This window comes from Piliocolobus tephrosceles, chromosome 2 (assembly GCF_002776525.5).
Source record: "Piliocolobus tephrosceles isolate RC106 chromosome 2, ASM277652v3, whole genome shotgun sequence".
In the NCBI taxonomy this organism is placed as follows: domain Eukaryota; kingdom Metazoa; phylum Chordata; class Mammalia; order Primates; family Cercopithecidae; genus Piliocolobus; species Piliocolobus tephrosceles.
In genome coordinates this window covers 87,180,490-87,195,511 of record NC_045435.1, presented here as the reverse complement: position 1 = coordinate 87,195,511, position 15,022 = coordinate 87,180,490, and the positions used below count along the sequence as shown (strand labels likewise).

At 47.2% G+C, this 15,022-nt stretch overlaps 1 protein-coding gene across 1 annotated transcript in view; it reads right to left on the bottom strand.

Moving 5' to 3' along the window:
* RHOA (ras homolog family member A) overlaps positions 1–15,022 on the bottom strand; it is a 56,670-nt gene that overhangs the window by 1,817 nt on the left and 39,831 nt on the right. The window contains exons 2-4 of the mRNA XM_023231813.1: positions 13,019–13,176; positions 5,318–5,438; positions 2,270–2,400 (exon numbers count right to left, since the gene is read on the bottom strand). Of these exons, the coding sequence (XP_023087581.1) occupies positions 2,270–2,400; positions 5,318–5,438; positions 13,019–13,174 (408 nt within the window). The 5' untranslated portion in view covers positions 13,175–13,176. The remainder of the gene's footprint in view (positions 1–2,269; positions 2,401–5,317; positions 5,439–13,018; positions 13,177–15,022) is intronic.

Below are 15,022 nucleotides of genomic sequence, written 5' to 3'. Positions count from 1 at the left end.
GCCTCCCGGGTTCACACCATTCTCCTGCCTTAGCCTCCCGAGTAGCTGGGACTACAGGCGCCCACCACCACACCCGGCTAATTGTTTGTATTTTTAGTAGAAACGGGGTTTCACCGTGTTTGCCAGGATGGTCTTAACCTCCTGACCCTGTGATCCACCCGCCTCGGCCTCCCAAAGTGCTGGGAATACAGGCATGAGCCACCGCACCCGACCAAAAAAAGACTTTTTTTTTTTTTTGAGATGAAGTCTCACTCTTGCCCCCAGGCTGGAGTGCAATGGTGCGATCTTGGCTCACTGCAATTTCTGCCTCCTGGGTTCAAGCGATTCTCCTGCCTCAGCCTCCCAAGTAGCTGGGATTACAGGCACCTGCCACCACGCCCAGCTAATTTTTGTATTTTTAGTAGAGAAGGGGTTTCACCATGTTGACCAAGTTGGTCTCAAACTCCCGACCTCAGGTGATCCACCCACCTTGACCTCCCAAAGTGCTGGGATTACAGGCGTAAGCCACTGCACCCGGCCAAAAAAAAAAAAAAAGACTTTTAAAAGCTGTTAAACTTGGCTGTGTGCGGTGGCTCATCATACCTGTAATCCCAGCACTTTGGGAGGCTGAGCTGGGCAGATCACGAGGTCAGGAGATCAAGATCATCCTGGCCAACATGGTGAAACACTTCTTCACTAAAATATAAAAAATTAGCCAGGCATGGTGGCGGGCACCTGTAATCCCAGCTACTCAGGAGGCTGAGGCAAGGGAATCGCTTGAACCTGGGAGGCGGAGGTTGTGGTGAGCCAAGATCGTGCCACAGCACTCCAGCCCGGCAACAGACTGAGACTCCTCAAAAAAAAAAAAAAGAAAAAGGAAAAAAAAAAGCTAAACTTACGAAATTTTAAAACTGACATATGGTAACTACGCCCTACCGAACATAAAATCTCTAATGAACATGATATTCACTGGGAAGTACAAAGAGGGAAGAGGTCAGAGGAGCCCTGGAAGGTTAAGGAGTCAATCAAGGGCAAAATTACTTAAGCTACCAATCCAGGACTAAATGCCCTGAAGGAAATACAGCCTACCCTTGACATTCAGACAGAGAAACCTGAGTAAGAGAACTTAGGTTGAAGATCTCAGTGCCTCTCCAGCGAGGAAGCCCTGCCATTACATCAGCTGGTTTCTAAGAGGCCAAGATGCCATATCCATCATCACTTTTAAAAAGGCACTGGGAGTGGGAGAGAGGGAAGGCATTAGGGCTTTCTATCTGGACTCCCAGCCTTCATGATTTCCTTCTCTTTCAGTTGCCACTAATTTATCTTTGGCCTCACATGTACCAAAGTAATAGCTGGGGAAGGCAATCAAGAGTCTAACAGGGCCAGGCGTGGTGGCCCATGCCTGTAATCCCAGCACTTTGGGAGGTCAAGGCGGGCAGATCACCTGAGATCGGGAGTTTGAGACCAGCCTGACCAACATGGAGAAACCCCATCTCTACTAAAAATACAAAAATTAGCCGGGCGTGGTGGCACATGCCTATAATCCCAGCTACTTGGGAGGCTGAGGCAGGAGAATCGCTTAAACCTGGGAGGAAGAGGTTGCAGTGAGCCGAGATAGCACCATTGCACTCCAGCCTGGGCAACAAAAGCAAAACTGCGTCTCAAAGAATAAAAGTAAAGGGTCTAACAGACGCCAGGCACAGTGACTCACACCTGTAATCCCTGCACTTTGGGAGGCAAAAACAGGCAGATCACTTGAGGTCAGGAGTTCAAGACCAGCCTGGCCAACATGGTGAAACTCCCATCTCTACTTAAAGGAAAAAAAAAAAAAAAAAAAACCTGCCAGGCATGGTGGAGGGCGCCTGTAAGGCCCAGCTACTCGGGAGTCTGAGGCAGAAGAATCGCTTGAACCCCAGAGGCGGAGGTTGCAGTGAGCTGAGATTGCACCAATGCACTCCAGCCTGGGTGACAGAATGAGACTCCATATCAAAAAAAAGAAAGTTCCTACATCTAGAGCCACTGACTACTTGCTACTGATGAAATGGTTCATTCTCAGGCCAGCAGTCCTTATGGGCATAGCACTACCTCATAAAAAACATTCCATCTCACAGGACTAGTGAACTATTTTAGGGATCTTTTGTGAAGATCCCAATCAATGAGGGTCAGAGGGCCACAGAGGGGCTTCTGAGCCTCAACCTGGCCTGTGAAGGTTTCTGCTGGGCTCCCCAAACCTCCAACCTTGGGGCCATAGTTCAAGAATACTACAAGACAGTCCTGCCCCAGATCATGCCTGCTTCATCTTGGCTAGCTCCCGCCTTGTGTGCTCATCATTCCGAAGATCCTTCTTATTCCCAACCAGGATGATGGGCACGTTGGGACAGAAATGCTTGACTTCCGGGGTCCACTTTTCTGGGATGTTTTCTGAAAAAAAAAATGTAGAGAATTTGGGGATACATACAATTCTATCTTGAAGACTTTCCAAGAACCTCAGTGAAATTCAGAGACACTTTCTTTGCGGCTTCAGAAGAATGCTAGACATTTAATGAAACCCACTAGTTTCAAAACCATAAAAGAGGGCAAATATAATCCCTTTCCTTTAAACAGAGAACCACCAGCTTTTTCTCAGTACAGCCAAGAATGGTGCTGAGCATCTCTGTAGGTGGGGCCCAAGGGCGGGCTCTGGAGGAGCAAAAGATCCACAACACAAGGTAGCTTCACGGGGGTACTTCCTGCCCCACAAAGGCAGGCACGTTACAGGACATCCGTTACTGCTGGTAGATGATTCTGACACAGCTTACAGAAGGGGTGCCCACTCTAGGGCAGCAGCTGACCCAGGGTCTATATGCTCCTTTTCTAACTTGTTCATGGACTCTCAGCATAACTTCTACCCTATGTGATTTACTGGCATTTCAAATGGCTCAAGACTTTTGGCCGGGCGTGGTGGCTCACGCCTATAATCCCGGCACTTTGGGAGGCTGAGGCAGGCAAATCACGAGGTCAGGAGATAAGGACCATCCTGGCTAACACGGTGAAACCCCGTGTCTACTAAAAATACAAAAAATTAGCCGGACGTGGTGGTAGGTGCCTGTAGTCCCAGCTACTCGGGAGGCTGAGGCAGGAGAATGGCATGAACCCGGGAAGCAGAGTTTTCAGTAAGCTGAGATCGCGCCACTGCACCACTGGATGGCAGAGCAAGACTCCATCTCAAAAAAAAAAAGAGTGACTTTTTAAAATAACCAAAAGAGGCTGGGTGTGTGACTCCCACTTGTAATCCCAGCACTTTTAAGAGGCTGAGGCAAGTAGACAGCTTGGGCCTAGGAGCTCAAGAACAGCCTGTGCAACATGGCTAAACCCCATCTCCGGCTAGCACGGTGGCTCACGTCTATAAGCCCAGCACTTTGGGAGGCTGAGGTGGGTGGATCACCAGAGGTCAGGAGTTCGAGACCAGCCTGGCCAACATGGCGAAACCTCATCTCTACTACAACTACAAAAATTAGCCAGGCGCAGTGGCACGCACCTGTAGTCTCAGTTACTCGGGAGGCTGAGGCAGGAGAATCATTTGAACCCAGGAGGTGGAGGTTGTGGTGAGTCAAGATTGTGCCACTATACTCACTCCAGCCTGGGCAACAGAGTGAGACTCTGTCTCAAAAAAATCAAAAACCCCATCTCCACAAAAACATACAAAAACTTAGTTTACTCTCAGGCAGGCAGATCGCCTGAGGTCAGGAGTTCGAGACCAGTCTGGCCAACATAGTGAAACCCCATCTCTATTAAAAAACACAAAAATTGCCGGGCACGGTGCCTCACTCCTGTAATCCCAGCACTTTGGGAGGCCAGGGCAGGCGGACCACTTGAGGTCGGGAGTTGGAGACCAGCATGACCAACATGGAGAAACCCCATCTCTTCTAAAAATGCAGAATTAGCCGGACTTGGTGTCTTGCATGCCTGCAATCCCAGCTACTCAGGAGGCTGAGGCTGGAGAATCGCTTGAACCTGGGAGGCAGAGGTTGTGGTGAGCTGAGATTGTGCCATTGCACTCCAGCCTGGGCAACCAGAGCAAAACTCCGTCTCAAACAAAACAAAACAAAACAAAAAAACTAACCGCGCATGGTAGTGCGTTCCTGTAATCCCAGCTACTGGGAGGCTGAGGCAGGGGAATTCCTTGAATCAGGGAGGTGGAGGTTGCAGTGAGCCAAGATCGTGCCACTGCCCTCCAGCCTGGGCGACAAAGCGAGACTCCCTCTCAAAAAAAAAAGAAAAAAAAAAGAATACTGACTTCTGAATTATGTGGCTGTGTTTAGGCTGATGAAATGATCACATTCAAGCTTCTATCAGTTAGTTAAGACACTTCAGAAAAAGGTTAAGCCAGGGCAACCAAAAAAAAGAAAAAAAGTCTTTTCCCCAAAAGAGATGGCTTTACATTTGGAACTCATCTGGTTTACTTTTTTTTTGGGAGACAGAGTCTGGAGTGTGGTGGCCCGATCTTAGCTCACTGCAACTTCCGCTTCCCAGGCTCAAGTGCTCAAGTGATTCTCCTGCCTCAGCCCCTGGAGGAGCTGGGATTACAGGCGCACACCACCACACCCAGCTAGTTTTTGTATTTTAGTAGAGACGGGTTCACCATGTTGCCTAGGCTGGTCTTGAACTCGTGACCTCAAGTGATCTGCCAATCTTGGCCTCCAAAAGTGCTAGGATTATAGGCATCAGCCATCACACCCGGCCTTAGTTTATTCATCTTTGTATTTGGAATTCATCTAGTTTACTCATCTAGTTTACAAGGCAGTTACATTTTTAAATAACATTTAATATTATTTAGTAATAATAATAATTATTATTATTTTTGAGATGGAGTCTTGCTCTGTTGCTTAGTCTGGAATGCAGTGCCATAATCTCGGTTCACTGCAATCTCCGCCTACAAGGTTCAAACCATTCTCCTGACTCAGCCTCCAAGCACCTGGGACTACAGCTGTGTGCCACCATGCCTGGCTAATTTTTTTTAACTTTTAGTAAAGACAGGGTTTCGCCATGTTGGCCAGGCTGTTCTCGAATTCCTGACCCTCAGGTGATCTACCCGTCTGGGCCTCCCAAAGTGCAGGGATTATAGGTGTGAGCCACCGTGCCCTGCCTAGGTGGATACATTTTAAATAAAGTAGTCATGGGAAACCTAGGCTGAAAGGGACCCAAGGCCCATACTCTACAGTCCCAAACTCCAAGACTCTGGCCACTGATGATTGCTTCTCTGAAGTTCATGTCTGCTTTTCAGCCACTTGATGCCCAGAAACCAGATGTCAACCAGTTACATAGGCAATGACAAACATCAGGGTGCAGGGCCACTCACCTAAACTATCAGGGCTGTCGATGGAAAAACACATCAGTATAACATCGGTATCTGGGTAGGAGAGGGGCCTCAGGCGATCATAATCTTCCTGCCCAGCTGTGTCCCACAAAGCCAACTCTACCTGTAATGGGAAAAACAACCACAAGAATGCAAGGTTAATCCCCCTACCCACTTTAAGAAAAAGTGACGCTTACCATAGTACACTGAAATGGCAGACGGTCTAAAACAGTAAAACACAGGAGGATTTACGTTTTTTCTCTTTTTTTTTTTTTGAGACGGAGTCTCACTCTGTTGCCCAAGCTGGAGTGCAGTGGCACGATCTTGCCTCACTGCAAGCTTCGCCCCTGGGTTCACACCCTTCTCCTGCCTCAGCCTCTTAAGTAGCTGGGGCTACAGGTACCCGCCACCATGCCTGGCTAATTTTTTGTATTTTTAGTAGAGACAGGGTTTCACTGTGTTAGCCAGGATGGTCTCGTTCTCCTGACCTTGTGATCCGCCCGCCTTGGCCTCCTGAAGTGCTGGGATTACAGGCGTGAGCCACCGTGCCCAGCCGAGTATTTACTTTTATGAGCATCAAGCTCAAATGAGAGTATATTTAAATTATTTTACGTTGAAATTTCTCAATATTGAAAATCTGAGAGCCTATCTCTACAAAAAAACCTTAAAAATTAGCTGAGTGTGGCCACACACAGTAGCTCACGCCTGTAATCCCAGCACTTTGGGAGGCCGAGGTGGGCTGATTGCCTGAGCTCAGGAGTTCGAGACCAGCCTGGGCAACATGGTGAAACCCCGTCCCTATTAAAATACAAAAGAAAATAGCCGGGCATGGCAGCGTGCGCCTGTAGTCCCAGCTACTCGGGAGGCTGAGGCAGGAGAACTGCTTGAACTCGAGAGGTGGAGGTTGCAGTGAGCCGAGATCACGCCACTGCACTCCAGCACTCTAGCCTGGACAACAGAGCGAGCCTCCCTCCGTCTCTAGAAAAAAATAAATAAAAAATAAAAATTAGCTGAGTGTGGGCCAGGTGCGGTAGCTCACACCTGTAATCCCAGCACTTTGGGAGGCCAAGGTAGGCAGATCACCTGAGGTCGGAAGTTCGAGACCAGCCTGACCAACATGGAGAACCTCCATCTCTACTAAAAATACAAAATTACCCGGGCATGGTGAAGCATGCCTGTAATCCCAGCTACTCAGGAGGCTGAGGCAGGAGAATCACTTGAACCCGGGAGGCGGAGGTTGCAATGAGCCAAGATTGCGCCGTTGCACTCCAGCCTGGCCAACAGGAGCGAAAGTCCGTCTCAAAAAAAAAAAAAAAAAATTAGCTGACTGTGGTGGTGCACGCCTATAGTCCCAGCTACTTGGGAGACTGAGGTGGGAGGACTGCTTGAGCCCGCGAGGCGGAGGTTGTAGTAAGCAGAGATTGTGCACTCCATCCTAGGCAGGGAGACCTTGTCTCAATTTAGGAAAAAAACAAAACAGATACTAGAACTGAACCAAGTGGCATAATTCAAAATGTCAAATCAAAAATAACTTTGTAACTTATGAAAGTGTTTAATTATAAGTAACATTGTACTAGGAAAGAAAGCAGACAGACAGGAGAGAAGAAATCAAATCTTAAATAACATTCCACCAGGCATACAGGCAAGAGAGGAAGATACAAGACTAAGTAGATTTTCTGCTATAATGTGGAAACCATGGAGACAAATCTGTATTTTGAGTTGGTAGGCAGGAAAAGACACCATGCTGGGTGTTAGGCAAGGCCTGAGATGACAGGAAAGTCCTTCTGGCTATGGCTTTACTACTCAAGAAATGTCTGAATGGCTGAAATAATGCATCACATAAGGTGAGAGAGTACTCCTTTTTTTTTTTTTTTGAGACAGAGTCTCGCTCTGTCGCCCAGGCTGGAGTGCAGTGGCCGGATCTCAGCTCACTGCAAGCTCCGCCTCCCAGGTTTACGCCATTCTCCTGCCTCAGCCTCCCGAGTAGCTGGGACTACAGGTGCCCGCCACCTCACCCGGCTAGTTTTTTGTATTTTTTAGTAGAGACGGGGTTTCACCGTGTTGGCCAGGATGGTCTCAATCTCCTGACCTCGTGATCCGCCTGTCTCGGCCTCCCAGAGTGCTGGGATTACAGGCTTGAGCCACCGCGCCCGGCCGAGAGTACTCCTTTCACATCCGGGTACATCCTCACCCTTCTGTGGTAGAAGGGTAAACTAATGCCTGGGCTCTGAACAACAAGTCCCATTCAACACTGTCCAGCACTGCAGCCAGCTCTGCTACCCCTTCTTATCACCAAACTCCATGTTAAACTTTGTCAAACATCCTCTGTACAGAGGCCATTTGAGGCCCAAGAGGTTTCCCTCCAATACTTGGAACACATCTTTCTTCTCTTAGCACCTCCACAGCCCAAATTTCAGTTTCTAAATGATTTCTTCCTCAAAATTGATAGTTCTTCTACCCCCCAACTTTTGCCCCAGGATGCATCACAAAGAACTTCCACAAGGCCCACTGTACTTCTGTCATGCACACCATCATGTGTAACAAAGATATACTGATGCCCAATTATCACAATCTGTCTGTCCTCACAATAATGGAGCTCATTTACTCCCTGGCAAATCCCACTCTCTCAGCCCCCTCCACCCCACGGTGTTCAGTCATAGATCCAGCCTCTACTGGTGTCTGATAAAATGCTTCTAAGGTGTTGAGCCTGTCTCATATCAAAAGGAGCCTTTTCATTGTGAGCAGGCCTACTCTTGGTACCATGATCACCTACAATCTTGTATGGTTCCCTAGGCTGTCCTACTGCACACTGTTTTTTTTGTGTTTTTTTCCTGTTTGTTTTGCTTTTGGTTTCTTTTTTTTTAAACAGAGTTTGGCTCTTGTCGCCCAGGCTGGAGTGCAGTAGCTCAGTCTTGGCTCACTGCAACCACTGCCTCCCAGGTTCAAGTGAATCTCCTGCCTCAGCCTCCCGAGTAGCTGGGATTACGGGTGCCCACCACCACGCCCAGCTAATTTTTTGTATTTTTAGTAGAGATGGGGTTTTGCCATGTTGGGCAGGCTGGTTTCGAACTCCTGACCTCTGGTGATCCTCCCACATCAGCCTCCCAAGGTACTGGGATTACAGGTGTGAGCTGCGGTGTCCAGCCTTGTACTATTACACACTGTTAAATGAATATTCCTACACAGTACCCTCTCCCATCTTGGGGACTCTTGAGTTGCTCTGAGGCAGGCAGGTAGCCTGTGATATGCTCTTCAATCAAACACTTTCATTCCGGGGGACTCTCCTCAAGTGAGGACCTCGCCCTATTTTGCGAGGGTCAGTGATGTCCAACGTTTGCAGCACAAGAAAGATACTTACAGACCATGCCTCAAGGTTTTAAGTCAAGACCTCTAAATTTCTTATGGGCAAGATTCTGGTTGTTCCAAGATGCCCAGGCAGAGATGGTGTTTCCAAGAGAACCTAAGAGCTGCTTCCAAAACATACATACTGCCACAGGTGGAAAAGACTCTTCCAGTTCACGCTCACAGACATGCAGCAACTAACAGCCTCTCTCTGGAGAAAATGTTAGGATACAACCAGTAATACACATTCACTAGGCTTTTGAGAAATGAGCTATGAAAATGCCAACCTGACATTGCTTCCCCAAGCCAATGGATCTTTCTATGTATGGTGTATCAATCTAAGATAAGAGGGCTATTACTTGACACCAATCCTGAAGATGTCATCACATTTCTACCTAGTTTGTCACAACTGGTCCCTGTGTTCACATAAAACCAGTATTCCTATCAGGACCACAAAAACACCTATGTCCAAGCATCCACGCAGAGGACTGAGGCTGAACTAACACTCTGTACTGGTTTGCCACCTGCAGGGTACATCCCAAAATTCTGTTAGGATGGTATTTGTTGTATTTTTTCCATCTATACTTGGGCCAAAAAGTATCTTAGAGGTCCTATTAGCATAAGAGCAATCATCGTGGCTCACTTTGTATTTGAATAAAAAAGACTACAAAATATAGGCCGAGCATGGTGGCTCATACCTGTAATCCCAGCATTTTGGGAGGCCGAGGTGGGCAGATCACGAGGTCTGGAGATCAAGACCATCCTGGCTAACACGATGAAACCCCGTCTCTACTAAAAAATACAAAAAATTAGCCGAGTGTGGTGGCGGGCGCCTGTAGTCCCAGCTACTCAGGAGGCTGAGGAAGGAGAATGGTGGGACGCAGAGCTTGCAGTGAGCAGAGATCGCACCACTGTACTCCAGCCTGGGCAACAGAGAGAGAGACTCCGTCTCAAAAAATAAATAAATAAATAAATAAATAAAAAAGACTACAAACTATAAAAGAGATTTTTGAGCATGGAAGTACTCATCTCTTAGAAAGCGCTTTGGTGCTTCCAAACATTTTCCGTTACTTCACAGAATTTGATGTCACCTATAAAAACCATTTTACAAATAAGGAAGGCTCAAAGGTCAGGCAGCTTACTGATGGTCAAACAACTATCAGGAAGCCCTACAATGAGGGACCCTGGAGTTCTGAGCAGCTGGTCTAAGCCACATTCCTCCCACAGTGCCACAAAAGGAGGCTAGGTAACCCTGGGACAGAAAGAAATAAGTAATGTAGCCAAGTGAGAAGTGGCCAGGCGCGGTGGCTCATGTGTGTAATCCCAGCACTTTGGGAGGCCAAGGCGGATGGATCACCCGAGGTCAAAAGTTCGAGACCAGCCTGGCCAACATGGCGAAACCTCGTCTCTACTAAAAATACAAAAATTAGCCAGGCTCGGTGGCGGGCACCTGTAATCCCAGCTCCTCGGGAGGCTGAGATAGGAGAAGAGCTTGAACCTGGGAGGCAGAGGTTGTTGTAAACCAAGATCGTGCCATTGCACTCAGCCTGGGCAACAGAGGGAGACTCTGTCTCCAAACAAACAAAAACAAAGTAAGAAAGGAGAAAGGGGATGAATTAATGGAAGGTAAAATATCAAGTGTTAGCAGCATATGAGACATATAACTGAATGCCCAAGAAAAATGAGAATGCTGGAGAAGAGCACCTCATTCTAGTTTCAGGGATTTTTTTTCTTTCAGCTGACCCACTTCAAAAGATGTACAGGAGAGCTGGGCACACTGGCTTGCGCCTCTAAGTCCAGCCACTCAGGGCTGAGGTGGGAAAACTTGAGCCCAGTTGTTTGAAACCAGCTGGATCAACACAAGAAGACCTCATCTCTAAAAACATAAATTACCCAGGTATGGTGGCACATACCTACAGTGCCAGCTATTTGGGAGGCTGAGGTGGAAGGATCACTTCAGCCCAGGAGTTCAAGGCTGCGGTGAACTATGATCATATCACTGCACTCCAGGCCTGGGAGATAAAGTAAAATCCCTGTCTATTTAAAAACAAAAACAAACAACAACAACAACAACAACAAAAGTATGGGAGGCCAAGTAAAGCATTACGTAAGACAACAAAAGGAAGAAGATTAAAAAAAAAAAAAAAAAATTAAAACCGAAAAAAATCCTCCAATTCCATAAGAGTTTTGTTCCAGTCTTGCCAGACGGCTTTTAAGGACAGAAATGGGGAAGCACTGTTCTCACCATCAATGACAATAAAATAAAACAATTGTGGCAGGCTGTTTTATGTTAAAGAAAAAAAAAAAAAAAAAAACTTTTAAAATTAAAGGTAAGTGGCCGGGCACAGTGGCTCATGCCTGTAATCCCAGCACTTTTGGACGCTGAGGCGGGTGGATCACCTGAGGTTGGAAGTAGACCAGCCTGACCAACATGGAGAAAGAAACCCCTTCTCTACTAAAAACACAAAATTACCCAGGCATGGTGGCATATGCCTGTAATCCCAGCTACTTGGGAGGCTGAGGCAGGAGATTCACTTGAACCCGGGAGGCAAAGGTTGCAGTGAGCTGAGATGGTGCCACTGCACACTCCAGCCTGGGCAACAAGAGCGAAATTCCGTCTCAAAAAAAAAAAAATCAGTTGACTATAGTGGTGCATGCCTATAGTACCAGCTACTTGAGAGACTGAGGTGGGAGGATTGCTTGAGCCCGGGAGGCAGAGGTTGTGGTGAGCCGAGATTGCACCACTGCACTCCACCCTGGGTGACACTGAGCAAGACTCCGCCTCAAAAAAAAAAAAAAAATTAAATGTAAGCAACAATGTTGTTTAAATGTCACATTGGTGGTGGTGTTCTGCAAATCAGTACAATCCTTTGAGAAGCACAACAATAAGAACCTCTTGAACTAGTAATCTAATACTTGGACATTTGATTAAATACTTTGACAGACTGTTTTATTTTTTATTTTTTTATTTTTTAGACAGTCTGGCTCTGTGGTCCGGGCTGGAGTGCAGTGGCCGGATCTCAGCTCACTGCAAGCTCTGCCTCCCGGGTTTACGCTATTCTCCTGGGTCAGCCGCCATCTCTCCTGGCTAGGTGTTTTTTTGTATTTTTTAGTAGAGACGGGGTTTCACCGTGTTAGCCAGGATGGTCTCGATCTCCTGACCTCGTGATCCGCCCGTCTCGGCCTCCCAAAGTGCTGGGATTACAGGCTTGAGCCACCGCGCCCAGCCTGACAGATTGTTTTAAAAGTCAAACCATACAAATAAGTTCATCTAAGCATTATCTATATGGCAATGAACTAAACTTCAAATATACGTAAACTTGAAAAGAGCACATATGGCTGGGCAAGGTGGCTCATGCCTGTAATCCCAGCACTTTGATAGGCTGAGGCGTGTGGATCACCTGAGGTCAGGAGTTTGAGACCAGCCTGGCCAACATGGAGAAATTGCATCTTTACAAAATACAAGTATTAGCCAGGCATGGTGGCGTGCGCCTGTAATCCCACCTACTCTACTCTGCAGGCTGAGGCAAAAGAATTGCTTGAACCCGGGAGGTTGCAGCAAGCCGAGACTGCGCCACTGCACTCCAGCCTGGGCAACAGAGTGAGACTCTGTCTCAAAAAACAAAACAAAACAACAAAACAAACAAAAAACCAACAACACATATGCTAAGGACGCCATGTGAAATACATATGAATGTAAACAAAGTCTGCATGAGTAGCAGTTAAAAATGAAAAAACAACCAGATCACCTGAGGTCAGGAGTTCATGACTAGCCTGGCCAATGTAGTGAAAACCCATTTCTACTAAAAACACAAAAATCAGCCAGGCATGGTGGCGTATTCCCATAATCCCAGCTATTGGGGAGGCTGAGGCAGGAGAACCCTTTAAAAACCTGGAGGAAGGCTGAGCACACTGGCTCACTCCTATAATCCCAGCACTTTGGGAGGCTGAGGCGGGTGGATCAACTGAGGTCAGGAGTTCGAGACCAGCATGGTGAAACCCATCTCTACCAAATACAAAAAATTAGCTGAGCATGGTGGCACATGCCTGTAATCCCTGCTACTTGGGAGGCTGAAGTAGGAGAATCGCTTGAACCTGGGAGGCAGAGGTTGCAGTGAGCCAAGATCGAGCCACTGCACTCTAGCCTGGGCAACAGAATGAGACTCCATCACAAAAAAAAAAAAAAAAAAAAAGGAAAAAAAGAACAAACTTGGACTAAGATGGCAGGATGAGAATGGATTATTCTTTTCAACATTTTTGTTATATAGTATACTGAAGAGGCAAAAAGCTCTGATTCTCTATACGCTTCATAAATATTCTAACGTGGAAAATGGCATCAGTTGTTATGAAAAGTATACTCACTTGTTTTCCATCCACCTCGATATCTGCCACATAGTTCTCAAACACTGTGGGCACATACACCTCTGGGAACTGGTCCTTGCTGAACACTATGAGCAAGCATGTCTTTCCACAGGCTCCATCACCAACAATCACTAGTTTCTTCCGGATGGCAGCCATTGCTGAAACACAAAACACAGATGTTACCTGCAATGCACAAGAAGCCATAGGTAGCTTACAAGCTATGACACATGCTTTGGTAACCACGGGGCATAAGCCTGTATTAGCATACTCAAATTCAAACTTCTAGTATACTGATTCCACCTGGCACCAAAAGGTTATACATCAAAAACTCATAACTAACTTTATACTTAATGGTAAAACACTGAAAAAAATGTCTGCCCCCTAAGATCAGAAACAAGAAAAGAATGTATGTTCTTGCCACTTCTTTTTAGATGCAATCTCACTCTGTCGCCCAACCTGGAGTGCACTGGCCCAATCTCGGCTCACTGCAACCTCCAGCCTCCTGGGTTCAAGTGATTCTCCTGCCTCAGCCTCTCAAGTAGCTGGGATTATAGGCATGCACCACCACGTCCAGCTAATTTTTGAATTTTTGGTAGAGACGGGGTTTCACCTTGTTGGCTAGGTTGGTCTTGAACTCCTGACCTCAGGCGATCCACCTGCCTCAGCCTCCCAAAGTGCTGGGATTACAGGCGTGAGTCCCCCCTCATGGCCTGTTTTTGCCACTTCTATCCAGCACGATATTGGAGGTCCTAGCCAAGGCAATAAGATAAGAAAATGAAATAAAAGACATCCAAATTGGAAAGGAAGAAGTAAAACTATCTCAATTCATACATGAGATGATTTTGTAATGTGGGAAATCCTAAAGAAAACTTTTAGAATAAACAAGTTCAGTAAGGTTGCAGGATACAATATTAACACAGAAAAAAAATCAACTGAGCCAGGCACAGTGGCTCACGCCTGTAATCCCAGCACTTTGGGAGGCTGAGGTGGGCAGATCACCTGAGGTCGGGAGTTTGAGACCAGCATGACCAACATGGAGAAACCCCGTCTCAACTAAAAATACAAACTTAGCCGGGCGTGGTGGCGCATGCCTGTAATGCCAGCTACTTGGGAGCACAAGGCAGGAGAATCACTTGAACCTCGTAGGCGGAGGTTGTGGTGAGCCGAGATCACACCATTGCACTCCAGCCTGGACAGCAAGAGTGAAACTCCATCTCAAAAAAAAAAAAAAAAAAATCGATGCCCAACACAGTAGTTCATGTCTGTAATCCCAACACTTTGGGAGGCTGAAGCAGGAGGAATGCTCAGGCCCAGGAGTTAGAGACCAGCCCTGGCAACGTAGTGAGATACTGAGAAAGGAAAGAAGGACAGAAGCATGAGAGGGGAGGGGAGAAAGAAAAGAAACAAAAGGGCCGGGTGTAGTGGCTCACACCTGTAATCCTAGCATTCTGGGAGGCCGAAACAGGTGGATTGCTTGACAGTCCAGGAGTTCAAGACCAGTCTGAGCAACATAGTGAAACCCTGTCTCTACCAAAAATACAAAAAAATTAGCCAGGAGCGGTGGTGCACGCTAATCACAGCTACTTGGGAGGCTCAGGTGGGATAATCGCCTGAGTCCAGGAGATGGAGGCTGCAGTGAGCTGAGATTGCATCACTACATTCCGGCCTGGGGAACCACAGTGAGACACACTCTCTAAAAAAAGAAAGAGGCCAGGCGCGGTGGCTCAAGCCTGTAATCCCAGCACTTTGGGAGGCCGAGACGGGCGGATCACGAGGTCAGGAGATCGAGACCATCCTGGCTAATATGGTGAAACCCCGTCTCTACTAAAAAAAAATACAAAAAACTAACCAGGCAAGGTGGCGGGCGCCTGTAGTCCCAGCTACTCAGGAGGCTGAGGCAGGAGAATGGCCTAAACCCGGGAGGCGGAGCTTGCAGTGAGCTGAGATCGGGCCACCGCACTCCAGCCTGGGTGACAGAGCGAGATTCCGTTTCAAAAAAAAAAA